This window comes from Equus asinus, chromosome 4 (genome assembly GCF_041296235.1).
Source record: "Equus asinus isolate D_3611 breed Donkey chromosome 4, EquAss-T2T_v2, whole genome shotgun sequence".
In the NCBI taxonomy this organism is placed as follows: Eukaryota; Metazoa; Chordata; class Mammalia; order Perissodactyla; family Equidae; genus Equus; species Equus asinus.
In genome coordinates, this window is record NC_091793.1 from 41,337,311 (window position 1) to 41,364,378 (window position 27,068).

Consider the following 27,068-nt stretch of genomic DNA (forward strand, 5'->3'; position numbering starts at 1 on the left):
TGCTGCTTGAAATGCAAATAGGATGGCTAGAGCTCCAGCAGCCATTCAGAACCAAGAGATGACTCTGTAGGTCCAAGTCAGTCAGAAGACAGTTGGAGCAGAAAGAAAGAAGAACCTGAGTTCCTCATGACCGTGGAACCACTAGTGCTGCCAATTCTAGACTTCTTTTGTGTGAGAGAGAAAGAAACTTCTATTTTTGTTATGTCACCATGTTTTGGGGTTTTTCTTATAGGTACCTGAACATAAGCCCAGGTGATTGCTTTTCTTTTTCTCATTGATTTTCAGGAGTTCTCTATATAATCTGGGTGCTAGTCATTATGGATTTTCTTTGAGGGAAATACCTTTTCCCAGTTCATGGCTTGTCTTTTCATTTTCTTTATGATGTACATTAGAAATTATCTGCAATATAGTTAAATTTTATTAACGTGGAAGAGGATTTTTCATTGGATAATTCATGGCATTGATAAATTAAAAAGTAGGTAGCTCCACATTTACTCTACATAAAACCACCATAGTTAAAAGTGGATCTCTGTCATTCTGATTTCTCTCCTGCATTTGTGAGCATCATTTCTCACCTCAAAGGTTAGGTGACGGGCCGGCCCGTGGCCAAGTGGTTAAGTTGCACACTCCCCTTCGGCGGCCCAGGGTTTCACAGGTTCGAATCCTGGGCGCCTACATAGCACCACTCATCAGGCCATGCTGAGGCGGTGTCCCATATGCCACAACTAGAAGGACCTACAGCTAAAAATAAACAAGTATGTACCGGGGGGGCTTTGGGGAGAAAAAAGAAAAAAAACTTTTTAAAAAAAAAGGTTAGGAGATGCGTATATTCAATGAATGGGGTGGTCTGTAGTCACCCTCACATTGCTCTAAGGCAGGGGTTGCCAAACTTTTTTCTGTAAAGGGCCAGACAGTAAATATTTGAGGTTTTGCAGGCCACACAGTGTCTGTCATAACCACTGAACTCTGCCTTTGGAGTAAGAAAGCAGTCACAAACAATACATAAGGCATAAAGACAGCTTTATTCATGGCACTGCAGTATGAATTTCATATCATTTTGCATCACAAAAAATTCCCCTTTTGATTTTGTGTCGATCATTTAAAAATGTAAAAACCATGCCTAGTTCGTGGGCTGTATGAAAACACGTGGTGGTCTGGGGAGTAGTTTGCTGGCCCCTCCTTGAGATGTGATGAATCCTGTGGGACAAACTGCATCTCCTGATAGACGCTGCACAACACAACGCTCTTAAAGGAATTTCTGACCTTGTCCTATGCCTTATAAAATTGCATGAAGATCAGAACCACAAAGTGAAGGAGGCAAGTGGCAGGCTTATCTCAGATTGTGCAATATCACATGTTTGTGACAGGATATCCCCTGTCTAAATGGGTGCATTGTGAGGTAAGGGGCTGGTGAACTTCCACTGTATGACAAGTGTGCTTGCTGCACCGTGCAGCAGGAGGACACTGCCTGGATCCCTGCCCTCTATTCCCAGGGAAGGGTGTGTGTAAAAATATCCATTGCTATTGGTATTAAATGCTCTGACAAATAGGCATTTGGGTTTCAACCATTCAGTCCCCTTCTTAGTGTTTCCCAGTCTGATTTTTCATTTCAACACCTTGGTCTCTGAAGCCTGAATCCGCAGTGAGCGTTCTCTAGAGCTGATACACGGCAGGGCCCCTGTCCTCTGGGCTGGAAGGGAGAACTGTGCTCGTAGGTTTATCAAGCAGGATCTCTCTTTGCGCGGACCATCATGCCGGTGACCCAAGATGTGCAAAATCATGTTCTCACACAAAACCCCCCAGGCTCTGCAGGCAGCATCGTCCTGCTGCGGCTAGCCAAAGGCCAGAGCATACGCGCACTCGGAGAACGGAGTCGTGCACGCCACAAGTTGGAGGAAGCAGCTTCCTGACGGTTCGGCCAGCGAGAAGACTTCCCTCCGGGGAGCGCTGCCAGACGTCCCGGGAGAAGAATCTGACCTTAGAGACAGGTGCATGAGGCCCTCGGGAAAGTCAGGGGCCTGCGGGCCAATGAGAACGTTACTGTCTGCGGAGCCCTAATGGCGAGCCGGTGGGCTGAGGGAGCCGACCCTGCCCTCCCTGCCGCCTCGCCCGGCTCTCCCCAGCCCTCCCCCGGGGCCCCGCCCCCGAGGCCCCGCCCCCGCCCGCGGCCGGAGCCGCCGCCCCGCCGCCGCCGCACTGGGGGCGGAGGCCCGGGACCAGGGGCGGCCCGGCCTGACCTCGACCTCGGCCCAGCGGGCCGGACCGGCGGCTTCCACCCCGCCGGAGCAGGCCCCGGCCGCGAGCCCCGACCCCGGCCCCGCCCTCGGCCTCGGCCCGCCCTGGAGCCCGGCGCGGGCCGCGCTCCCTCGCAGCGGCGGGCCCCGCAGGCGGCCATGACGGCGGGCGCCGCGGCCAGGCCGGCGCCGCGCTGGCTGAAGGCGCTGGCGGAGCCGCTGAGCGCGGCGCAGCTGCGGCGGCTGGAGGAGCACCGCTACAGCGCCACGGGCGCCTCGCTGCTCGAGCCGCCGCTGCAGCTCTACTGGACCTGGCTGCTCCAGTGGGTCCCGCTGTGGATGGCCCCCAACTCCATCACGCTGCTGGGCCTCGCCATCAACCTCCTCACCACGCTCGTGCTCATCTCCTACTGCCCCACGGCCACCGAGGAGGTAGGGCCTGCCGCCCGCCCGCGGCCCGCGGCCGGACCCCCAACTGCTGTCCCCCGGAGCCCCGCGTCCCCCGCCCGAGCCCCGCCCCGGGTGCGCCGCGGTCTCGCCACTGGAGGCGCCCGGGGACCGGGGAGACCCCCGCGCGGCTGAGCCTCCCGGGGCCGCGGAGGGACGGACACGGCCACTGCCCCGGCGCCGCTGTCCGCCCCAGACTTCCCGGGGCCGCCCAGGGGCTGTCACGCCGCTACCCCAGTCCCGTGTCCACCCTGAGCCCCCCGCCCCCCGGGCGGCGGAGAGGCTGTCAAGGTCACTGCCACAGTCTTGGGTCCACCCCCAGCCTCCCCCGGGCGGCGGAGGGGGCTGTCTGGGCCACTTCTTGCCGGGCCCTGCCTGCCTGGCCGCCACCCGCTCCGGCGCCAAGCTGTGGGATGGACAAGCTGTCGGTTACTTTGCACACTAGGGACTGAACACCCCCATCTCTGTCCTACCAGGCACCAGGGCTTGTCGTCCGCTTGGCCAAGCCCGAGATGCCCTTCGGACACTTTCGTAATCCTGTTTCTCAAAGGTTGCGGTAGTGATCCTGAAATTACTGGTGGCACTGATCAAAGATAAGGTGCTTTTAAGAAGGAACTTCCTCCTTGTTTTATTGACTTTTCGTGAAAAACTAAGCGAGGTAATAATCCTTATCATCATGGCCCAGAGATCATAAAAGCCAACAAATTTTATTAGCAATGAGTATTTGACATATGTCCGAAATAAGAAGAATAAATAATGCGGGCTTTGACCTACTGTTCGTCAGAAGCACCCCTTATGGCTGAGTGGGGAGGGGACGGGAGGCGGGGGGAGTTCCCTTCTATCTGTAGCTTTTTAGAGTACATGGGATAAATATTACACTGCACATTCTGTGACATTGCTTTCTTTTCTTTGCCCTCCAAATAGTGCAATCCCTTTATAATGATATTTGCGTATAGGTCCTGTGGAGAACTAATTCGAGTTGAGGTTGGATAGCAGGAATACAGTGGAAATATTCCATGCCCTCCATACCCGCATCCATTTTTAAAAATATTTGATGGAGCCTACATTTTGAGCACTCCAGCCCTGGTGGTCTAGTGGTTAAGATTCGCTGCTCTCACCACCTCTGACTGCATTCATTTCCTGGTCAGGGAACCACATCACCCATCTGTCGGTGGTCATACTGTGACAGCTGTGTGTTGCTGTGATGCTGAAAGCTATGCCACCGGTATTTCAAATACCAGCAGGGACACCCATGGTGGACAGGTTTCAGTGGAGCTTCCAGGCTAAGACAGACTAGGAAGAAGGACCTGGCCACCCACTGCTGAAAGAATTGGCCATGAAAAGCCTATGAACAGCAGTGGAGCATGTCTGATAGAGCACCAGAAGGTGAGAGGATGGTGCAAAACACTGGGCAGGGTTCCACTCTGCTGTACACAGGGGCGCTAGGAGTCGGAATCCACCCAGGGCACTAACATTTTAAACATAGCTTGACAGTTAAAGGATATGTTTATTATATATGATTTCTTGGCAGACGTTCTTGTCAAGAACTAAACTATACTATGTTTCTGATATTTGTGAGTTAAATTATGAACATCTCAATATTATTATTAATTTAGGAACCATTTGTGGAGCGCTTACAAAAAGCAGGGCATACAAGCAAGTCCAAGAAATTCTGTTTAGGGATGTCAGGGAGGCCTGATGGAAGAGGTCAAATTATGATTAATTGATTTTTAGGCTTAGCCTCATTTAGAAAACAAAGGGAGTGGGGGACCTGAGGTATTAAAAAAAAAATCATAATGGCCCAAAAGGGGAGAGAAAGGGTTAAAATAATAAGATGAAATTGAGAAGAGTTTCTGAAATGTAATTAGATCCTGCACATGCTTCTAAGTGCCTGGAGCAGGGAGGGGAACACCATCACAGGATTCGCATTGCCTGTTTGACAAAATCCCAGCAGTAGCAAGAAAAATCGTAGCAGTTGCGGCTATTTTGCTTCCAGGTCACAGGGCTAGTTAATGACAGGACCCGGAAGCATTCAGATCTAAGTTGTCTGACCCCAAAGCTACTTTTTTTTTTTTTTTAACCATATATCACCATCTTTTTTTCTGGAGTTCCTACCTCCCTTTACATGGCATGTAGGAAAAATACCTAACATTTTATATAATATTTATCAGGTATGTGAAGTGCTTTCACATCCATTGTTGGGTTTGTGTCTTATGTCAACCCAAGGAGGTCGGCAAGTTGTTTCCCTTCCTAGAATGCCCTTCCCACCATTTGAGTATTTCTTCTATCCATCCATCCGGAAGTAATAGTAGTATATATTTTTATTAAGAGAAAATTGAGGCCTGGAGGGTTAAGTGATTTTACCTAGCTTGGAACTTGTTTTCTGTTTCTTAGACTTAAGAATTCTTAGTGCTTTTTCAGAATCGACAGATTGTTTCCAGAAGGGGTCAAGAAGCACACAGAAAGTTTTTGGACTCTGATGCTTGCGCTTCTTTACCCATATAGGACATAATGCTGACTACGTATCTATAGTAATAATAACATTTGATCTATTTTTAAACTACTGTGTTAATTTCTAGGACATGACTGGGGATGAAGGGAAATTAATAGAAAAAAGTTAAATGATTTATATTAAGCTTCTACAATGGAGCCCTGAACTGCATTTCATGCCACCGTTTCTGTTAAGGAACTTTCCACTCCAGCCAAATTGAACTACTTACTATAACAGGATTTCTCTCCTTCTTGCCCCTCTCTTTTCTCCTTCTGCTTCCTTTCTTCTGCCCCACTTCCATCTTTCATTGCCCACTTCTAACACTACTTCCTTAAGAATGTTTTTTTCCTTCTCCAGAGTCAAATCAACCACTTATTCATCTAAACTCCAATAATAACAACAATAATAACTAACATTTAGTTATCAACTGTGTGTACTAGGCATTATTTTATGCTGCTTTTGTCTATTGTCTCATTTAATTCTCTCAACAACTTTATGAAAAGACAATGGTATTATCCCCATTTTGTAGATGAGGAAACTGAAGGGAAATTAACCTCTTCCAAGTTACATAACGTTCAATCGGGACCAGGATTCCAAGCCAGAAAGCTGTGCTTCCACCACAGGGCCTTGTAGCTCTCCTGTGGAACTTCTCCATTTTATTTTGGTTATGTGTGTCCTTATTGAGCAGGACAACTTCCCCAATTTTAAGTTAAGACAGTGATTGCCCATCTGTTCCTTCACCACAGCACAGTGCCTTGCATAAAGCAGATGCTTAGGAAATATTTGCTAAATTATTGACTGCATGAATGAAATAACAATATGTAATCTTGGGAGATGATGTTTTCCCATCCTTATTCAGCTTTTGCTGGTCTTAGATGAAATACTTAGCGGTTGTTTGGCCTGGGTAATTTTAACAAGAGGAAGCAAGAATTAGCGTGAATAGAGAAAGCAAGAACCTAATGGCCTCCTCACCTTGATGAAGCAGTTTTCTCTGAATGCTGCTCTGTGTGTACTCCTTGGCCCCCATTCCTGGGCTGCCTAATCCTAAAATAGAATCACAGACTCTTAGGGTTTGAAAGGACCTTAGAGTTTATTTAATGCAATTCCTACATTTGTATATGAGAAAACTCAGTGATTCAAATCTAATTCTTGAGGTTCCAGCCTAGTAGCATTCTGTACTACAAAACACTCATACGCTTATTTTTGACTGGGGTAAACTATGGCTCCGTTGTCCTTTAAGCTTATTTGATTAAATGTTTTTGTTCTGCCCTCTGTTAAGAATATGTTTATAGCGGACAAGTTCCTAGCTTATGGTCAGGTCAAAGGGCATTGAATGATACATTTCTTCTGTTTATGAAGATAGAAAGTCAAACTAAAAATCAAGTATATCAGAGTAAGTCAGAAAGACTTTAAGAAATTGTTTATTCTCTGAATAATTCATATTATAGTTGGCTTTGCACTATAAAGAGCTATTTATTGGGGGAATAGCAAGTTATTTATTGGGGGAATAGTAAGATAAGGCAGTAATCTGTAGATTCCTGCTCAGATGTTTTTATAGGTTTGGTTTCTTTGAAATCCAGTATATTTCCTTTTTTTTTTTTATCACCTATGGCCCTCGTTTATTTTTTTTAACCAGCTCAATAACATATCAAACATCACTTATTAAGGTAGGACTCTTGTAAGGGAGTGACCTCTCTTACTAAAACAAAATATACACTCCAAACTTTCAGGAGGTGAAAGCTGTAGAAACAGGGCAGGGACTAGAGTGAGGCACGTGCAAGACCTTGAGAGTAAATGCCTCCTTAAATTCTGCAGCCTGGGCGCCTCACTTCCCTCACCCTAGTCCCAGCCCTGCAGGTAATGCCTGTCACAATCCATAATCAATCTATAAATCAAAATCGAGGTGAGTTCATTATATGAGCCAGGTCTGAGGACTATAGCCCGAGGGCTTCCTTTCCCAAGGAAGGAAGCACACCAAAGAAGTGGGCTGTACAGAGTGATTATATACTGTCTTGGATCAAAGAGCATACATCACATATGACAGGAATGTCCCTTTCACAACAGTCACAAGATTGCTTTGCTGGCACAGCAAGTTAGTGGACACAAGGTGAACACAGCAGGTCGGTAATTAATCCTTGGTTTCTAGGAAGAAATGCTTATCCTTAAAGAAATGCCAATATGGAGGGAAGCCATATCTCTGTCTTGAAGGGCATCATTCTTGTCTTTGAGACATTGGAAATGTTTAAAACAGATGTACAAAGCACGCTCAACAAGCCACGTCAGACCTTTTTGGAAGAACAAGGTCAGGCCGAATTAGTTTTAAAGCGAATGGCTTCCTTATATACTCCATTATATCCTATTGCTTGTCATTTCTTCATCATGTGGAGTGGTTTTGCTTTGGGATTTGTCCCTTTGATTCCTGTGGCTTTCCTATACTTTATTCCCAAGGAATAAGCTGCTGCTTCTTCAGAATTCTGGTTTATGTGTGGCTGAAACAAGACATTGTGGTGCATGGGAGGAGCTTTAAATCCCACTCATGGTGTATTTGACCTGGGTGTAAGGCTCTAACCACGTGGGTTTTGTGAAGTTACCGATGTGAAAGCATCCAGTAGACTTGATGATGGTAACAGATCTGGCCCAGAGATTCTCTTCATACCCCTCTCCCTTCCTGTTCCCCTTAGCACGGAGAGAGGCTGGCATTTTCAACAAGAACTCCAGTAAGTGCTAAAGGAGGTTAGAAAGAAAATTATTCACACAAAATATAAAAAGAAGGAAAACTACCTTTCAAAGTACTACAGGTTTCTAATGTCATGAGAAAGCCCCTTTGGCCCTAAAGTGCTGGCTGGACTGCATTTGTGCCAACTGCCTGCTTGCCTTCCCCAGCTTCACCCTGACTCGTTTCCAGAAAATGGGTGTGCTGTTCTCAAATGCTGGCCTCTAACCAGAACTGAGGCCAAAAGTCCAGGTTGAAACCAGTAAGCCACGTAGGACCCTTCCTGATTGGCCTGAGAATGATCTTACCCTTCCTGGCCAGCAACCGCCTCTGGTCCCTTTCAGGCCTCAGGTGGGACCCCTCCCTCTGTAAACAAGGACATGCCCATCAGGCACAGGCTCAGAGTAAACAGCGTCTTAACTGTATCACAGGCACATAATATGGGTTCGAGTGGTGTCACATTCATGGTCTATTAGAAACTCCATGAATTTTCTTTTAACAATTACTAGAATCACCCTTCCTTTCTACCTCTTATAAATGCAGTTTCTATTTTTATGGAGAGAGAAGTCCAATTGATGTTTGGATAATGAAAATAATAATTGAAATCTCCCTGTTACCAGCTGACCAATAGTTACTGGTTATGTAATACCTTTTGCATATGTGTCAACTCATACTCAAGGCCATTTAAAGCAAAGAGGCATTTTTTAAGTATAAAAATTCATATTATAGGCATTGTATAGGTCTAGTATTTCCTAAATTTTAATTTGGGAAGATTTTTGCTTTTGTGTGTTACCTATACTATTTTTTATTTACTATTTTTCTTTACATCAACTTTAAATCTACTCCTTTTTAAAGACTTAGATTCATTCTAAGCCTTAATATCTGTAAAATCATAGATTTGATAGCTATGCTAGCTATTTTTTAAAAATATATTAATTTTTCCAAAATACATTAAAACAGAGACATAAATAATACAATGAAAAGTTTACTCATGAATCATCTAAAATTATCTGGTATTATATTAATATTAATATTAATATAAATTATATAACAATAATTAAAATATACTGAGTTCCTTCCATATGCCAGGTACTTTTCTAAGCACTTAATATGTACTAATTCATTTAATTCTCACAATGAGACAGGAACAGTGATTATTCCCATTTTTCATAAAGGGAAACTGAGGCACTGAGAGGTTGCGTAACTCATCCAATTCACTTAGCTGGTAATGGCAAAGCAAGGATCTGGATGCAGCTAGAGTCCAGAGGCCGCACTCCTAACCACTCTGCATGGAGCCTTCCCTTCGGAAACCATTACCTGATAGGAGACAGTTACAGCTCCAGTTGATTTTAGTCATCTAGTTATTTAGCTCCCATGGTAGGTACAGATTTTAAAAACAAAAACGTGCCTCGTACCTTTGAGAGGATTATGTTGTAATACGAAGGCTGGGGCCTTGGAGACTATCTATGTAGCATTTTCATTTACAGAAGACCTACGAAGTTTGTCCAGTGAGCAGAGATATGCTCATTGATCACTTTCTTAGTCTTGCCTTTTCTTCTTTTTTCTGATGTGTATGCTCTTTCAAGCATGCATAGAAAAAGAGGATTGATACCCAGGGTGAACAGTTGATCTATAAGAGTGTTCTCTCTGATCCAGAGTTATTTTTGTAAAGATTGGCCCCCGACCTAACATGTGTGGCCAGTCTTCTTTCTTTTCCTTCTTCTTCTCCCGAAAGTCCTGCAGTGTATAGTTGTATTTTCTAGTTGTGGTATGTGGGATGCAGCGTCAGCATGGCTTGATGAGTGGTACCGTGTCCATGCCCAGGATCTGAACTGGCAAAACCCTGGACTGCTGAAGCAGAGCACACAAACTTAACCACTCAGCCACGGGGCTGGTCCCCAGAGTTATTTTCAAGAAGAACAATTGCCTTTTGGTCTGGTTCAGATCTCTGGTTTCTCTAACTCTATAATGAATAATAGCATTTTATAATTCAAGTAACTAGAAAAAGTAAAATTTCCCAAATTCTTACTTTTTTTTTTTTGAGGAAGATTAGCCCTGAGCTAACATCTGCTGCCAATCCTCCTCTTTTTGCTGAGGAAGACTGGCCAGAGCTAACATCATGCCCATCTTCCTCTACTTTATATGTGGGATGCCTGCCACAGCATGGTTTGATAAGCAGTGCTTAGGTCCACACCCGGGATCCGAACCAGCGAACCTCAGGCCACCAAACCAGAATGTATGAACTTAACCTGTGCCACCGGGCCGGCCCCTCAAATTCTTACTTTTATACAGCTCTTTTTCAGTGGCGTAACTGAAAAGCAATTTAAACTTATTAGTGGAGTGTTTTTTTTTTTTATGACTAGGAGTTATGATTGATTCTTAGCAATTATTTTGTTTTCTAAAATAAACTTACATAATCTTTCTTGAAAGCATGTAAGACTCCTCATTAGTAAAGCTATTACTTAAATTGTGGTATATCCACATAATTGAATACCATGCAGTGATTTACAAGAATAAAGTAGAGCTTGATGTTTGGCCTGGAAAGATTTCTGTGATATATCGTTAAATTCTGATCTTAAAGCATACAAATATGAAAATAATATAATTAAAAACTTTAAATGTTAAGAATCCAATATGACCTGGAGAAGTTCTACCTTTTGGAATATAGAAGTCTTCTATACAAGTCTTCTGATACATTGCTTATGTCAACGTTCAAAACAGAAACTAGTTTAAGAGGCAAAGCGTTTATTGGGGATCAAAGATTGTAATTTAGGAAGCACAGATTCAGGTAGAAACCCAAATAGTGTCCCACTGGGGAGTAAAAGTCAGGGGCTTTTAAAGGCAAAGAAGGGAGGTTGTATTACAAAGAATTTTAATTGGAATCGGAGGCAGAGAGCTAGTCTTGGCTAACCATTGATTGACTATTGATTCTATCATCAGAAAGTCCACAATCCTCAGTCTTTGTGATCAGGATGTCTGTTCTCCTGCTGACTTCTCAAACGGTTGCTGGTAAAACAATTGCCATTTTGGCCCAGTCCAGAGTTCAAGATGGCAAGGCAGTTTCTCTGGAAAGTCAGTTCCATCTCTGTCTTAAAATGGCTCCACTCAAGTCAGTTTTGACACTTAGGACTCTATAATTCATCATCCAAGTCTACTTTTTCCATGCTTACATTTAAAATTTTTGAAAATAACTTCACCTGAAAGCTAGAATTGAGCTGGGGTGGCTCTGTAGATCTGCTTCCTCCAGAAGTCTCTTCTGTAATTACCTCTGGGGAAGACTCCTGGAAGGAAGCGTGCCTCTGTGCTGGGCCAAGGAGATTTTCAACCTGAACTTGTTTTGCAGAGGTAACAGGTTAGAAAAGAAGTTGAACATTTGCAAACTATTTCATAGCTTCCAGGTGGGAATGGAGGTGTTGACAGCAGGGAAAAGAGAAGATAGGTCGGGCTCCTGAGGCCTTGGGAAGACTGGAAAATGAGTGACCAGGTACTGGTGAACCAGTATGCTTTTCTTAAGGAAGGAAGCCTCACATGGCTCGCAGCCATTTCCCAGGGCTCCCTGCACTTGAAATTGCATTGTGTGAGCGGGAAAGTGCTTCTCAGCGGGTTGGAAAGAATAGGGGGTCTGTGACATAAGAACCCAGGTGAGGAGCTCCATCCGGTCTGTAGCCTGCAGCATGACAGATCTCATATCTCAGGGCAAGTCAGAAGACCCAGACCCAGTCTAGCTGCTTGTGCTGATGTGACTGTCACCCCTCCCTAAGGTTCACTTTCATCTGTAATAGAAAGAACATGATGCCTGCCCCGTCTCTGTGAATTGCTATATCAAATAAAATAATGCATAAAAAAATGCCCTTTGTTGTACTGTTTAAGAAACGTTATTACCTTTCCAATCTTCTCTCTTAGAATTACCTGTGGATCTTCTGTTCCAGAAACACGGATCTGGGCACTTACTCTGAGTCAGCCTTTCACTTTTAGGCCTCTTGCTAGGTTTCTGCCTGGACCTCCTCTCTCTCGTCCCTGTTTAAATTCCCCTTGTCTGTCTTTACCTATTTATACTATAAATCTTGACTCCTCTAGTATCCTGGGGAAATAGTTTTAAAGAAGTGAGCCAGTCTTCATTTCTTTTCTAAATGAGGGGCAGAGTCACCCCAACTGTGGTGGCCAGGAGTACCCAAATTTATTTCAGTATAGATTTCCATTGATGCCTTGACCTTTAGATTTGCCCGCAGCCAGTCTCCCAGATCAGAGGTCAGAATAAAGCTTTTATTAATGTGGCTCTTTGGGAGTGCTTCTTGAGAAGCTCCACATTTTCAATATTAGAAGGCGCTGTGCATAGAATGGAGAAATGGAATATCTCTCAGGTAGGTGACTTACTTTCAGAAGTTTATCATTTAGGGTAATAGTATTTGATGGAAAATAGATGGTAAGAAGAAAATGACTTTTTATGTTATTCCAGAAATTTTAATAACTTCAGCTTTTATTTACTTGGAAAATTGAGGAATGGGAGAACAGTTTGATTGGATATTTGTAGAATTACCACATAAACCATACATGGGTTGGTATTTTAAAAATTATGTTTGCCACGAAAAGTATGCAAAACACAATTTAATGACAATAGCTACCTTTATTAGCACATACTATGTGCTGGGTTCTGTGTAAAGAGCTATCTTAAGGATTTTTTCATCAGATACAGTGTAAGTATTATTCACATCTTACAGATAAAGTAACCAAAGCTTAACTGACTTGCCCAAGGTCACTTGGCTATTAAATGACAGAGCCAAGGACTCAAACACAGATCTAACTTAAAAACTCTAGTTCTTAACAATTTTGCTTTCCTTCCTCTCTAAGACATAGAATTCTGGGTTGACCATTGCTACCATCACACAGGTCTCTGAGGAAGTGGAATACATTTATAAAGTGCTGAAAGAGAAGAATGGTTGTTTTAAAATCTTTTTTTCTCTCTCTTGTTCACATTGGATTGTTTCTATTAATCTCTCTTCAAATTTACTGACTCTTTCCTTTGTCGTTATTGTCTGTCCTTCGATATGTAATGTGTCTTTTTTCTCTGGCTTCTTTTATGATTTTATTACTGGTTTTCATTAATTTGATTATGATATGCCTTAGTGGGTTTAAAAAAAATATTTATTCTGCTTGGAGTTTGTTGAGCTTCCCAGATAGGAGTTTATAGATTTTATCAAATTTGGAATTTTTCAGCCATTATTTCTTTTTATATTTTTCATGTCCTACCTGCTCTCTTCTCTCCTTCTGAGACACCAATTACATACGTGTTAGACTGCTTTCTGCTGCCCCACAGGTCACTGAGGCCCCATTCAATTGTTGTTAGTCTTTTTTCTTTCTGTGCCTCATTCTGGATAGTTTCCATTGGTAGTCTCCCAGTTCACTGATCTTTTCTCCTGCAGTGTCTAATATGCTGTTAAGCTCATTTAGTATATTTTACACTTTAAACATTGTATTTTTCATTTCTAGAGGTTTTACTTGAGTCTTTCATGTTCTCTTCCACCTTCTCGAGCATATGAAGCATATTTATAGTAACTTAAAATGTCCTCATCTGCTAATTCCATTATCCACGTCATTCCTGGGTCTGATTGTATTGATTGATTTTACTGCTAGTTGTAGATCATATTCCACTGCTTCTTTGAATGGCTAGTAATTGTTGATTGGATGCCAAACATTGTGACTCTTACATTTTTGAGTAGTAGATTTTTTTCTTTTAAGATGTACTTTGTGTTGGCTGTGGCTAAGTTACCTAGAATCAGTCCAACCCTTTTGAGGCTGGATTTTAAGTCTGTTAGGGCTGTGCAGAGAAGCCTTTAATCTAGGGCTAATTTATCCCCCCTGCAATGGTAATACACGTCTGAGACCTCTACCCCGTCCCCTAGGTATACTAGGTCTTTCAGCTCTGCCTGGTGGGAATATCAATGATCCCAGACTCGTGTGGGCTTCAAGAATTGTGTGGCCTTGAGCTTTCCAGTGGTTCTTTTCCTAGCCCTGGCTAGTAGTTTTGTCTCATTCAGGCACAGGTCAGTTCTCAGCCAAAGACTCAAAGGTACCCTTCTGTAGATCTCCACAACTTGTGCCCCTCTGCTGTGCGGCTTCCTCTTCTCCGGTGCTCTGCTTCACAAATTCTAGCTTCCTTGACCTCCCTGAATTCTGCTACATTTCTCCTCAACACAGCAAGATCTCTGGGCTCTGTTTGGGATCCCCATTCCTGAACTGTGGCCGAGAAACAGCCTATAAGCTGTAGGCTGGAGCAGTCATAGGGCTCATCTCATTTGTTTTGCTTCTGTCAGGGATCACAGTGCTGCACTGCCTACAAAGTCTGAAAACTGTTGTATCCTATATTTTATTGCTTTTCTGGTTATAAACAGTGGGAGAGGAAATTCAGTCCCCTGATACTCCATCATGAATGGAAGCAGGGGTTTGTGGTTTGTCTTTGAGGTCTTTTTTCATAGCAAAGACTTACTGAATAATTTCAAATCTAGTGCCATATATGAATAGTATTATATTAAAAGAGCTGTGGACTAGGAATCAAAATCAGGTCCTAATCCTCGTTTGGTCATTTAATTTTGTGCTTCTCACAATATGGACTTCTATGACCCTCTACCGAGATGACTTAGAGCAATTCATTTGATTTCTCAATTTAATTCTCATCTGTAGAAGGAGGATTATGAATGTCCCTGATAATATATTGAGATAATATAAAGTGTGAACACAAGAAAATTTGTCAGTTGGCTTAGATTGAGCTATTTTCAAACAGAAGCTTGCTTATTGTCACTTAACGGACTTTATTATTTTCATTTATTTTTAGGCACCATACTGGACATACCTTTTATGTGCACTAGGACTCTTTATGTACCAGTCACTGGATGCTATTGACGGGAAACAAGCCAGAAGAACAAATTCTTGTTCGCCTTTAGGGGAACTTTTTGACCATGGTTGTGACTCTCTTTCCACAGGTAAGTTAGTAGAAGTTTTTATCTGTAAGTGATTTGGTGTTTTTTGAATGATGGCTTAAAAACTAAAATGAACTGAGCTGTTTGAGTTGTCAGTTTTTTGGATAGGGTCCATTTGGGAGCAAACTTGCATAGTGTATTTTAAAAGTATGTCCAAGAATTAATTTTTTTTAGTGTACCTTATTTTAATGCCAAGATTACATACCTTAAAATTCAGTATTTCTAAACAGTACGTGGCAGTTATTTCATTACAATTTTTAATATTTAATCGTTCTTAAACCTTGTTTCTTTCAGTATTTATGGCAGTTGGAGCTTCAGTTGCTGTTCGCTTAGGAACTCATCCGGACTGGTTGTTTTTCTGCTCTTTTATTGGGATGTTCATGTTTTATTGTGCTCATTGGCAGACTTATGTTTCAGGCGTGCTGAGGTTTGGAAAGTAAGTATGTGTTTTAAGTTGTATGTTTTAAAATATAACTGAATTAATTTTCACACTCTGTCATACTTCATTTACCCATAGTAAGGGGGACAAAGCTTCAATCAGGAATTTAAATTATCTTTTAATTTATTGGAGCATTCATAAATGCTACACCTTAATTTAAGTCTTTTAGGTATTCTGCATATTATAAATAGTTACATATTTGATAATAATTTTATTTTTTTCTCCCCTTCTCCAACTTACTAGCCCAAGTTTACATTAGACAGGAGAAAGATAAGGGACCTGAATAATATAGAAAAAGGCTATGCAGTACTCAAATAAACAGCATTTGACTTATGTAATAAAATAATGAGCTGTGAAATCTAAAGGTCCCTTTTGGTCAAATCTTCATATGCCCAAAATGTGGGACCCCTTACAATAGTCACCACCAACAGGTCATTGTGAGATTCTCAGCTGTGGTAAACGATTGGTTGAGATAATGTAAAAGCATCTTGTAAATGTTAGTGCTGAGCATCAGATGATGCGTATGCCTCTGATGCCTCTTTCTTAGACACCAGGAGATGGTGCACAAAGCAGTAACTCCATTCACTATTCCTGTGTCCCTTTAGCCCCCTCTCTGCCACTTTAAGAACTGACTCCCACTGGCTCATTCTCAGCTCTGGCTTCCCATGTCTGCTCATTCTTTATAGCCTCACTTTATTGCTGCATAGGAGAAACAGGAACTCTGAAAAAAATCTTTTTTAATGATAAATGAGAGGAGAAGCTCAAAACTATGGATCGTTTAGCAGAGGGAAGGCCGTAGGCCATTTTTCACATTGATTCTGAATTATGGAATAATTGTGGCTACCGCCTATTGAGCACTTCCGTGTTTTGGGCAGCGCACTAAGTGCTTTCCATGTGTGATCTCACTTGTTCCTCACACGAACCCTGTGAGGGTGTTACCTCCACTGTATAGATGAGGTGGAGAGTTCTGTAACTTCCTCATACTGCTAGGAAGTGCAGAGCTGGGATTAAAACTCAAGTCTCTTTGACTGCAAACCCCACACTGTTAATGACTGCTGCTCAGTGCTATGGGATCAGCAATGTATTAGATGCTGTGGAAGGATACAAAATGCATTTTTTCTTAATCCATGTTTTAGGAACTATATAGTACACTGCATTAAAGGGATGAGATAATGCTTATGTGACACAGTCTGTAACCAAGTGTAAATGACTTGCTTTAGGTTTCCAAAGCACTGAAGAAATCCTAAGTAAGGAGAAAGTAATTGCAGGCTGAATTTGTTTAGGAAAGCTTTGAGGGCAAACGTGAGTCTTTAGTTGATTCCTTACCTACTGGTCAAGAGCCCAAGGATCAAAAAGCCTGGCTAAAAATTCAGTTCAAGGCAACTGTGTAAAATTCAGCATCTGTACCTGTTTATAGATTAAGATATGCTGAAATAGAACAAGTAGCTTTGCAAAGTCTCATGCATTTTAGTTAGTTTGCAGAGCTTGCTGTGGTAAACTGGAATAATGTAATAATGCAATTTTCTGATTTATTATTGTTTTTATTTAATGACTTAGGCTTTACCTGGTTGGCTTCTAACTTCATTAAAAATCTTTCTGAAATGAATTAGTTCACATTCCTGGCCTAGTTGTAAATTTTATACTCATTTGCTATTGATTGAGAGCCTAATGTGTGCCTAGAACTGGAGATACAAAGGTGAGTCATTTGTTGATGGAATATGCCAGACAGATTGGGGTAAAAGCATTCTAGGCAGAAGCAGAAGGAAAGAAGTCAGAACATTAGGGAAATGGCTGCTGTGGCTGAGCACCAAGCATGTAGGGAATGGAGGAGATCCTGCAGTGCCCCGAGGGGGGCGGCCATTTAAAATACTAACTCTCTAAGGCAGAGATTCTAAGCAGTAGATGTTTCCACTTTGCCAAAGTAAAAGTATCATGGAGCATTGAGTAAGACAGATTAATGGCCCAGCTTAACACTACAGGAAGGATCCATATGTAAGACATCAACCAAGCCTCTGGAAATGCTTACAAACTGGCTCAGTATCAATTGTCTGTTGGCTAGGATGGATTTCCTGAAAATCTGTCCATTTTTGAGAGGTTTGATTTTTATAGTATTTATGTTATTGTAATACAGATAGATGAAAGCAGGCCAAACAATCTCAGAATATACTGTGGAAATTTGTTTTATGAATATATTCTTGATTTAAGCCTGTTTTATGTGGTTTCTCTCTTTCTAAAAAACTGAATAAAAAATATGCCAAATGATAGTTTAATTGGACTAAAAAGCTTAAGGTTTTACTAATTTTACTACTTAATTTTTTCCAATTTTCAAAGCCCTTCAAGTTATTGCTTCTGCTTTAAGTATACTAGTTAAAAGCACAGGCTCTAGAATCAGACTGGGTTGAATCAAATTCTGGCTCCAACATACCAGTCATTTGACCAGAAATAAGTTATTTAACCTCAGTTTCTTCATCTGTAAAATGAGAATAATCATAATTATGTTAAAGGGTTATTGTGAAGATTAAATAATAATGTATATAAAGGACATAGTACAGAATCTGGAGAACAGAAGTACTCAGTAAATAAAGTTAGCATTGTCATGTCATGCTCCTTTTTTTTTTTTTGGTGAGGAAGATTAGCGCTGGGCTAACATCTGTTACCAATTTTCCTCTTTTTGCTTGAGGAAGATGGTCCCTGAGCTAACATCTGTGCCAGTCTTCCTCTATTTTGTATGTGGGATGCCGCCACAGCATGACTTGATGAGTGGCACATAGGTCTGTGCCCGATATTCAAACCGGCAAACCCTGGGCCACCAAAGCAGAGTGTGTGAACTTAACTACTGTGCCACCGGGTTGGCCCCATCTCTTTTTGTTTTAATTCAGTTTCTTTTGTATGTTTACTTTCTCATGAGTGACATTAAAAAGTAACTCTTACTAAAAGAAAATCAGTTGTCTAATGTATTAATCAGTGAGTTACTAAGGAACTAATTTCATAAGGAAATAAACATACGTACAGCAGAAATTGAGTTAAAATGAATTTGAGGATGGAAGGTCAACATAATTTATTGAGTGATTTTATTGAATACTGATGTAATATTTATACAATGAATTTGAATAAATATTTTTGCAATATTTATACAAATATTTATTGTGCATCCAGTCTATGCCAGGGCCTGTTCTAGGTGCTAAGGCAATAAGAGTAAACAAAACAGACAATCCCTACCTCCTTAGAGTTTAGCGTCTAATATGGGAGACAGACAGAGAAGTGAACTAAACAGGTAAATACTGCCTATAGTGTGTTAGGTAGTAGGAGGTGCTATGTGTCAAGAACTGTAAAGAGTCTGGGATTTTACCCCTCTTCAAGCTACCAAGGAGGCCTGTTAATGTTTCACGGATGCTGGCAGAAGTCACAGAACTCCTTGGTCAGAGGCAGAGGACAACTTTATTACTCAGGGCAAACGCAGTAGCCAGAGGTTCGTGTTCATGCCAGGTTCGAGTGCCCCAAGTCCCATGGGGGCCACGCAGGTAGGACTAGATGAATGCCTACATGTACAGTGGATTGCATTATGGGAGAGGAACACTGAGGGATCTGTTGCTTTTCTAATAAGCAGAAGCAAGCTGGCTCGTGAGGGAGACGTAACCTCACCCTTCAAGGTTGCTCACTGCATACACAACCCTGAGGAATGGCCCCGGGAAAGAGTGCTCTGGATCTTGCATTCATAGCACACCAGCAAAAGCGTGCGGAGATGCTCAGGGTCCCAGACTGCCGCTCCTAATCGTAGCAGGGAAGGAAGAGAGTGATTAAATACTATTCTATTTTTCTTATGAATGTAAAAATACTGTCCTATACTGTTTCATAGAACAGAAATAGAAATACTATTCTATTTTCTTTGTGGATATATTCATTGTTATATGTTTTATCTCTTGAAAATATATAGATTTCAGTATAAATATAAATTTGTTACCTTGAATTATGTAATTTAAACCAGAAAACATTAATAACTATTTTTAACTACAATTTTCAACTGTTGATTAAAGATTTTTTAATCAGTGACACATCAGTTAGTATTTTCCTTAGCATAGTTAGTAGAATAATTTATAGGATTACAGTTAAAATCTGTTCCTATATTTTATTTAATTTTATTTTGCTGAGGAAGATTCGCCCTGAGCTAACATCTGTTGCCAACCTTCCTCTATTTTGTGTACGTGGGTCGCTGCCACAGCATGGCCGCTGATGAGTGGTGTAGGTCCACGCCCAGAACTGAACCCAGGCTGCCGAAGCAGAGCATGCCAAACTTAACCACTAGGCCACGGGGCTGGCCCCAAATCTGTCCCTATATTAATGCTTGCCATGTGAGATGAGGCTTATCTTATTTATAGCATGTTTACTCCCATGTAGCAAGGGTCTTGTGTTATTCAATAGAGCAAACAATGCTTAAAGCTTAATTTTAAAATCTAAACCAAGTCCAGTGTTAATTTGTATTCTGTGATATTTTGTTATATACACGTGAATATTTACACTCGGTGTTAATTTTCTTTTCTTTCAAAAGCCTGGGAATTTCCATATGGTATTAGGTCCTTTTTTCAAAAATTTGTGGTAAAGGACTAATTTCTCCTCCTTTCCTCTGCTGCAATCCATCATGGACTAATAAGAGGCAATTTAAAAAATTAAACAGACTCATAAAATACAGTCCCCAATATTTCATTTGACTCAGCAGATAGAAAATTACTCTGTCGGATTACCATAAAAGTTTCTAAATGCTTCCTCTCAATTTCTGTACTTATCTCATTGCCGACTGGTAGCAGACCCTGGACCACACTTTGAAGAGAACTATTGCAGACTGTCCTCCATGATAAGTTTGGGAGTTAAGGATATACCTGCAACATCTCCCCAGTATCCATCTTTTTGAATTTTTAAAGGTTTTTTTTGATCCAGTTTTTAAAAACTTGGACTCATTGATGAGTTCTCTAAGTTTGTAAATTGTTATACAGAATATTCTTTTGTTTGTCTAATATATCTTTCAAACTTCAACTGTCTCTTCATAGTTCAGATATTTGAGGATTTTGTGAGCGATTCCATCCTTTTTATCGTATCCTTTCAGCTTTCTTTTTTCCAGACTCAAGAGGTATTACTTATTTAGTTTATCCTTAAAAGGCAGAGAGAGGGAGAATGAAGCTTTGAATTTAGTTTAAAATCAGTTGTGTGAATGATGCATATGTGAAGCCAGGGTTCCTAGCTCAATCCCCATGTGTGTCATTTAGTTCATTGAGAGAAAGTTTGTTCTGTAATCTCTATCAGCTTTCCTAGTTGCTTCTAGTCACTAGTCACCCCCTGGGAAAATTATGGATAACAGTGTAATTCTACCATTGTTACTGGAAAAAGAGTGCAAAATTCTAATAATGAATCCTAAGTGTAGTAGGAAGAGTGTTGGCTTTGAAGTCATTTTCCTATAGCAGTATCCAGATATTCCAATACAGGCATGGGAAAATCATTTCAATTTCCCCCTCCAAAAAACAGGAATAATTTATAGCTCATAAGACTCATAATAGAGGCTCACTAAATGTTAGTACCTTTCCCCCTTTTTCTCCACAAAGTACCATATGTTATGTTATTATGTTTACCTTTTTCAACTAACTTGACTATTTCTCCATGTGACCTGGAGGCCTTGGTTTGCCTGCCACTGATCTTACAAATACCAGATGTACAAATACTGGATTCATATTTTCCTTTTATTTGTAGGTTAATTTTCAGTTCACCTTTTCTTCCTAAATGCCCCCAAAATAACTCAGTCAAGAAGTCTTTTCTTCCATACTGATTTTATTTTATCATCTAATCCCTACATTTCTTATATTTGCAGAGCAGTAAGTATTCCTCTAGCATCTAAAGACTCTGGGGCATCCAAGAGGAGATGTAAAGTAGATAGACAGATATAAAAATCTGGAGCTCCAAAAAAAAAGATGTAAATTTGGAGATATGGATTTAGAGGTCATTAGCATATAGATGGTGGTCTTAAAGTATAGATAAAATTGTTCAGAGAATCTAACAGGAGAAAAGATGGAATTCTGGAAACTGAAGCATTTAAGAGGTGGAGAAAGAAGCAATCTAGGAAGGAGCCTGAGAAGAGCTTCCAGCAAGGTAGGAGAATCAGGAGAGAGGATGAAATAAGTAAAAACATAGCAAAGCATTTCAAGAAAGAGCGAGTGATCAGCTTTTTAAATATTGCAGAGGAGTTATGCAAGATAATAACTGAAATGTATCCCTTAGATTCGACTAATGGAAAGTCACTGTTTACCTTAAACAATTTTAGTAGAATAGGGCCAAAAACCAGACTACAGTGGATTAAGGAGCAAATATGAAGAGAGGAGGAAATTACAAATGTAGACTACTTTTTCTGTTAACCAGTTTATGGAGCAAAGGAGAGAGGAGTTGATAGCTTCAGAGGATGAATATTAGAGACTGATGTTTGTTGGTTTAGTGTTTTTTTTTTAACACAAATTTAAGCATGTTTATATATTAAGGGAAAAGTGTAGAAACCAAAAAACTACAGTGACTATTAGTAACTTAATAAGGAAAGCTGTAGGAATTTTCTCTACTTTTTAAGTGAAATTGACTTGGGAGTGTTTAAGAATTTGCCCTAAATCATCTGGTTATTTTATATTATTATAATTTTTCCTGATTAAAAGAGTAATACATAATTGTTATTATAAAAAAATTCAAACTTTACGGAAGTACGTAAAGTAGAAAGTAAAAGCCTTCTGTAATCTCAGTGATAACTGCTATTAGCAATTTTATATATGCTATACAAGTTTTTCCCTGTGCATAGACTGTTTACCTATATGTAGCGCATGTTGTTCTGCAGGCTTTTTCACTCAAAGTGTAGTCAACTGATAATTCAGTGATAGAACTAAAGGTAAAAATAAGCCTATAGAGATGTTTACATCTTTGATATTTAATAGAGGGTTAACCTTCATATTCAGGAATTTGACTTACAAACATCATTTCTCTTCTTTGTGCTTCCTCTTTAGAGTGGATGTAACTGAAATTCAGATAGCTTTAGTGATCATCTTTGTGTTGTCTGCATTTGGAGGAGCAACAATGTGGGACTATACGGTAAATCTGAATATTTAATTTCATATTTACGTATTTTAAATATTTAGGGAAAAATATTACATTGTTAATTTTCTTTAGAAATCCTCGGCATTGTATTTACTATTCATTCCATTTCTTAACCTTTTCCCTCATTTTATAATTTTCCTATCCTGTATACCTTATGGCATACTCCCCTATGTGTGAACATATTACCACATAGAAGAAAACGACCCCATTTCCCTAATACCAAATTAAACACACTAGTTGAACTACCTTTTCCAGACCAAAATTCATCTCTTAAAATAGATATTTAAAAAAGTAAATTCAGTAAAACATTTTATGTTTGAAACTTGTCCCTCAATATTAGGGGAAAAAAGTTGTTAATTTGCTTTATAATCTACTGTGAGGTGAAGTTTCCCATATTAAGGAGTGTTTTTATTTTCTGATCGGTGGGTGACCTCATATTTTGATAAAAGTTGACTCTCAGGAGGCCACTGTCATAAATTCATGCTTTTGCATAGGAAGAAAATTTATGAAGAAACAAATTATTAAGTCTCTGTAACCTGAGTTACAGCCTGGCTGACTCACAGCCTCATGTTCATGAAATAAGGAGAATAATGATAATATCAATAGCCAACAACTGACATTTATTAAATGTTTATTATGTTCTTTCTAAACAGATTTTACTATCACTGTTTCATCTGACCGTCAAAACAGTCCTATGAAATAGATGCTATCATTATTCTCTTTTATAAATAAGTCTTAGAATGATTAAGTAATTTGTAGAAGGATACACAGCTAGTAAGTACTGGAGCTAGGAATTAAGCAGACTGATTCTACACTCTGTTTTTAATCACTAAGCTATATGCCTCCAGTAAAAATAGTAAGAGATACTCTTACTATTGGATCCAGCGACCATGCTCCTTGGTATTTACCCAATTAAGTTGAAAACTTATGTCCACACAAAAACATGAACACAGATGTTTATAGCAGCTTTGTTCATAATTGCCAAAACTTGGAAGCAACCAAGATGTCCTTCAGTAGGTGAACAGATAAATAAACCATGATACATCCAGGCAATGGAATATTATTTAGTGTTAAAAAGGAAGAACTATCAAGCCATGAAAAGACATGGAGGAACCTTAAGTACATATTACTTAGTGAAAGAATCCAATCTGAAAAGGCTACATCTTGTATAATTCCAACTATATGATATTTTGGAAAAGGCACAACTATAGAGACAGTGAAAAGATCAGTGATTGCAAGAGGATTGGGGAAGGAGGGATATATAGACAAAGTACAGAGAATTTTTAGGGCAGTGAAATTATTCTGTATGATACTGTAATGATGAATACCTGTCACTGTGCATTTGTCCAAACTCATAGAAAGTACACCACCAAGAGTGAACCCTAATATATGTAAACTGTGGACTTTGGGTGATAATGATGTGTCAGTGTAGGTCCATGGATTGTAACAAATGTACCACTCTGGTGGGGGATCTTGATAGTGGGGGAGGCTATCTGAGGGGGAGGGCAGGGAGTATATAGGAACTCTGTACTTTCCATACAATTTTCCTGTGAACCTAAAATTGCTCTAAAAATTAAATCTATTAAAAAAATAGTAAGAGATTTCTCTGTGGCAGTTAATTTCATAATTGCCAATTACAGTTCATATCACTAGGCTCAGAAATAGACTTTGAGCAATTTTTAGGTAGTGATACATTCCCCAAGACATTCACATTCCTTCTCATTTTGTAAGAATAAATAACAGAATCAAGGATATGATACTGTAGGCCTCTAAAATATACTAGAGCGATGCATTGTGTCTTTTATGGTAGCTGCGCAGCTAGTACCCATAAGAAGGTGAATGTGGATCTAGAGGCAGTTAGACAACTCTGGTCATTAAGTCAGATGTGGTTGTCTTAAACTTGGAATTCTGATTTGGTTATAATGGGGAAGAATTTAATCTTAAAATCATTTCATTCAATGTTTTGGCAATACCATAAGAAGAAAGCACACCTGTTTATTCTCACTAACAAGAATACTTATTTTAGATGTAGACTTTCTAAATTTGTTAATCTGCAGTTTCCACAAATTTTAGTTCAGTATTTCAAAGTCTATTTTCAAACCACAATAGCCTACAGCTTTTGGCAATTCATTGTTACTGTTTTTTAAATCCTTTGCTGCCTTTGGACGTTTTCTTGAACAGCAGTTGACCAACAGGTAAATATACTGCTAGAGATTTAACCCTGGATATTAACTACACAAAATTTTTGCATGCACACACATCGTGATATTTGTCACATTCATGGTCCACATCATGGTGTCTGACTTTCCTGTGATGCTGCCTTTTAGAGGTACTGAATTCAAGTGAAATACCCTTTTTCATGTTTCCTTTAAGTCAGATGAAGTCTTGTGAGATTAAATGGTTCATCACAATTATGTAAGTAGTCTTCACTGAATTTGGTGGATTCATTTTTCACTTAATGAATAAAACCATTAAAAGTTCTCTCTTCAGGCTACATTCCAGAAGTTAAGGTTTGATTATAAGAAAAAGGATATTATACAGAGCCATATCATAATGTTTCTTTACTATTTAGGAGGAAAATAAATTCTGTTTTCTTAATGATTTGTTTCTTTCCTCTACCCCTAAAGATACCCATTCTAGAAATAAAATTGAAGATCTTTCCAGTTCTTGGAGTAGTAGGTGGAGCCATATTTTCCTGTTCAAATTATTTCCATGTTATCCTCCATGGTGGTGTTGGCAAGAATGGATCTACTATAGCAGTAAGACATTAATTTCATTATCATTTAGTATTAATTTTATGATAAATTTTCTTATCACCAGCTACAGAGATACTAAAAATACACCAAAGTTCAAGAATGGGGAAGGGAACTAAGTATCTTAAAGTATTCTTTTTAGGCACATAATACAAAAGCATTTTTAAAACAGTTTAGACTGATGAGAAAGCATTTTTCCTCTTTCTACAGCCTTTCTCTGAGTTGACTTTTCTGACATTCCATTTAATCATGCACCGTTTCATTACTGTACATAATTAAGAGTTGCCATTTGTTTTCTTGCATGTTGTGCCTTGCACTAATAGAGGAGAAGAGGATTAGGAAGTGACTTTCTGACTGAACAGCAGGAAAGCTGCCAAATTCATGGTTTCACGTATGGGGCAATTTATTGCCCATGAAGTAAATTTTATTCAAATTTCACTATGTTTTAAAAAACTATTCTAATATTTTAAAAGGTAAAATTTTTTACCTTAATTCTTGAGTGGGTAAAACTTGTGTTTGTATAATTTACACTAGCTCATGCTGTAACACTTTTGTATTTATTCATATTTGTTTTTTAAAACTTCTTCAATACTTTCATGTGGGAGTCAGAATTCCTGCCAAGTTTTTACACAAATATAACATAATATCTATGTTTTTAAAAAACATATTGTCATCTTCCAGTAGTTGAAAAAGAAAAGTACTTATTCCAGTGATGCCATCTTCTATCAAAACTTTGTTGGAATGCCTTTTTAGAATTGCTTTAAACTACAGCTCATTTTCTGTAATTTCTTTGGTGCTAATTCAGAATTGCTGTCTTTGAAGGATGGATTTGATTTTCAGAGAAAGTCAAAGTCATTTGGAGCCAGGTCTAATAAAGAGTAGTAATAAACATGAAATATCACATTTTTAGTAAAGAAAACGTCTCATTCTCTTAAAATACCTATAAATTGACTCTCAAGACAATTTCAAAGGAATCCACATAATTCATAAATTATCAATCTTTATGAATAAATTTTATATATAATTCAAAAGCCAAGTATAAAACTAATTTAGATACATAAGTTCTGATATGTTTGGAAAAATTAATTTGTCACTTTTTGAGGTGTTTTGTCAGTTGACCTCAGTACACTACTCTGAGTAAGATGCTTAGGAATACTTGTTGCTTGACCATGGATGATAAAATAGAGCACTAGCTGGAATGTGAGTAACACTAAAGAAAATAAGATTTAATGAGGATCAATGTCCACATTAAAGAATATTTTACTAAGAAATAATTGATTACATGTTTAAAGGAAGATAAGAAATCAAACACTATGGGTAAGAAGTAGTTGATTTAAACTCTTAAGCTGGTGGTTTTCCACCTTTTTAGTAGCAGATTTTCTATAGGTTTTATATATAAAATCTATAGGTTTTCTATAGATTTTATAATAAAGTCTATAGGACCATAATATAGATAAAAGCACTATTTTATTAGTTTAAATTTTTATAATTTATTACTATGTACTATACATAGTATTTTATTATGTATAGAATATTATAGTATAGTATTATTACTGTAGTTTTATATTAAGTTCTAATTTATATCATGTAAACTTAAAAAATAAGAATAAGGCTGTTTTAATGAACACATTTAAATTGGTGGCTATAGATTTACTGTCTTAATACCAAATTTATTTCACTACTTTGTTTAGAATAAGCAGTGCTGAGAGAACCCTGATTCACATGGATAAAAATGTTAATGGCTGGATCGTACAGGGTTACAAAAGAGGGCATTTGCAGTCTAAATGCAAAAAAAAGGGCAGGGAGGGTGTTTGTACAGAGAGAATCCAGGGCAGAATTAAACTGTTCCTAATCAGTGATTAAGGTATTTTGTAAAATTGGCAGGTTAAGCTTTATTTCAGTAT

At 39.4% G+C, this 27,068-nt stretch overlaps 1 protein-coding gene across 2 annotated transcripts in view; it reads left to right on the forward strand.

Annotated features, from left to right (window-relative positions):
- The first annotated feature begins 2,186 nt into the window (after positions 1 to 2,186).
- The window catches only part of CHPT1 (choline phosphotransferase 1), a 31,000-nt gene continuing 6,118 nt past the window's right edge, over positions 2,187 to 27,068 (forward strand). The window contains exons 1-5 of one of the 2 annotated variants that reach the window (XR_006512608.2): positions 2,187 to 2,666; positions 14,715 to 14,862; positions 15,154 to 15,295; positions 22,321 to 22,405; positions 25,039 to 25,170. Coding sequence is in view for 1 of the 2 variants with exons in the window: in XM_044745608.2 (XP_044601543.2) it covers positions 2,394 to 2,666; positions 14,715 to 14,862; positions 15,154 to 15,295; positions 22,321 to 22,405; positions 25,039 to 25,170 (780 nt within the window). In the remaining variant the exon portion in view is untranslated. The remainder of the gene's footprint in view (positions 2,667 to 14,714; positions 14,863 to 15,153; positions 15,296 to 22,320; positions 22,406 to 25,038; positions 25,171 to 27,068) is intronic. The other variant, XM_044745608.2, reaches the window with a different exon arrangement.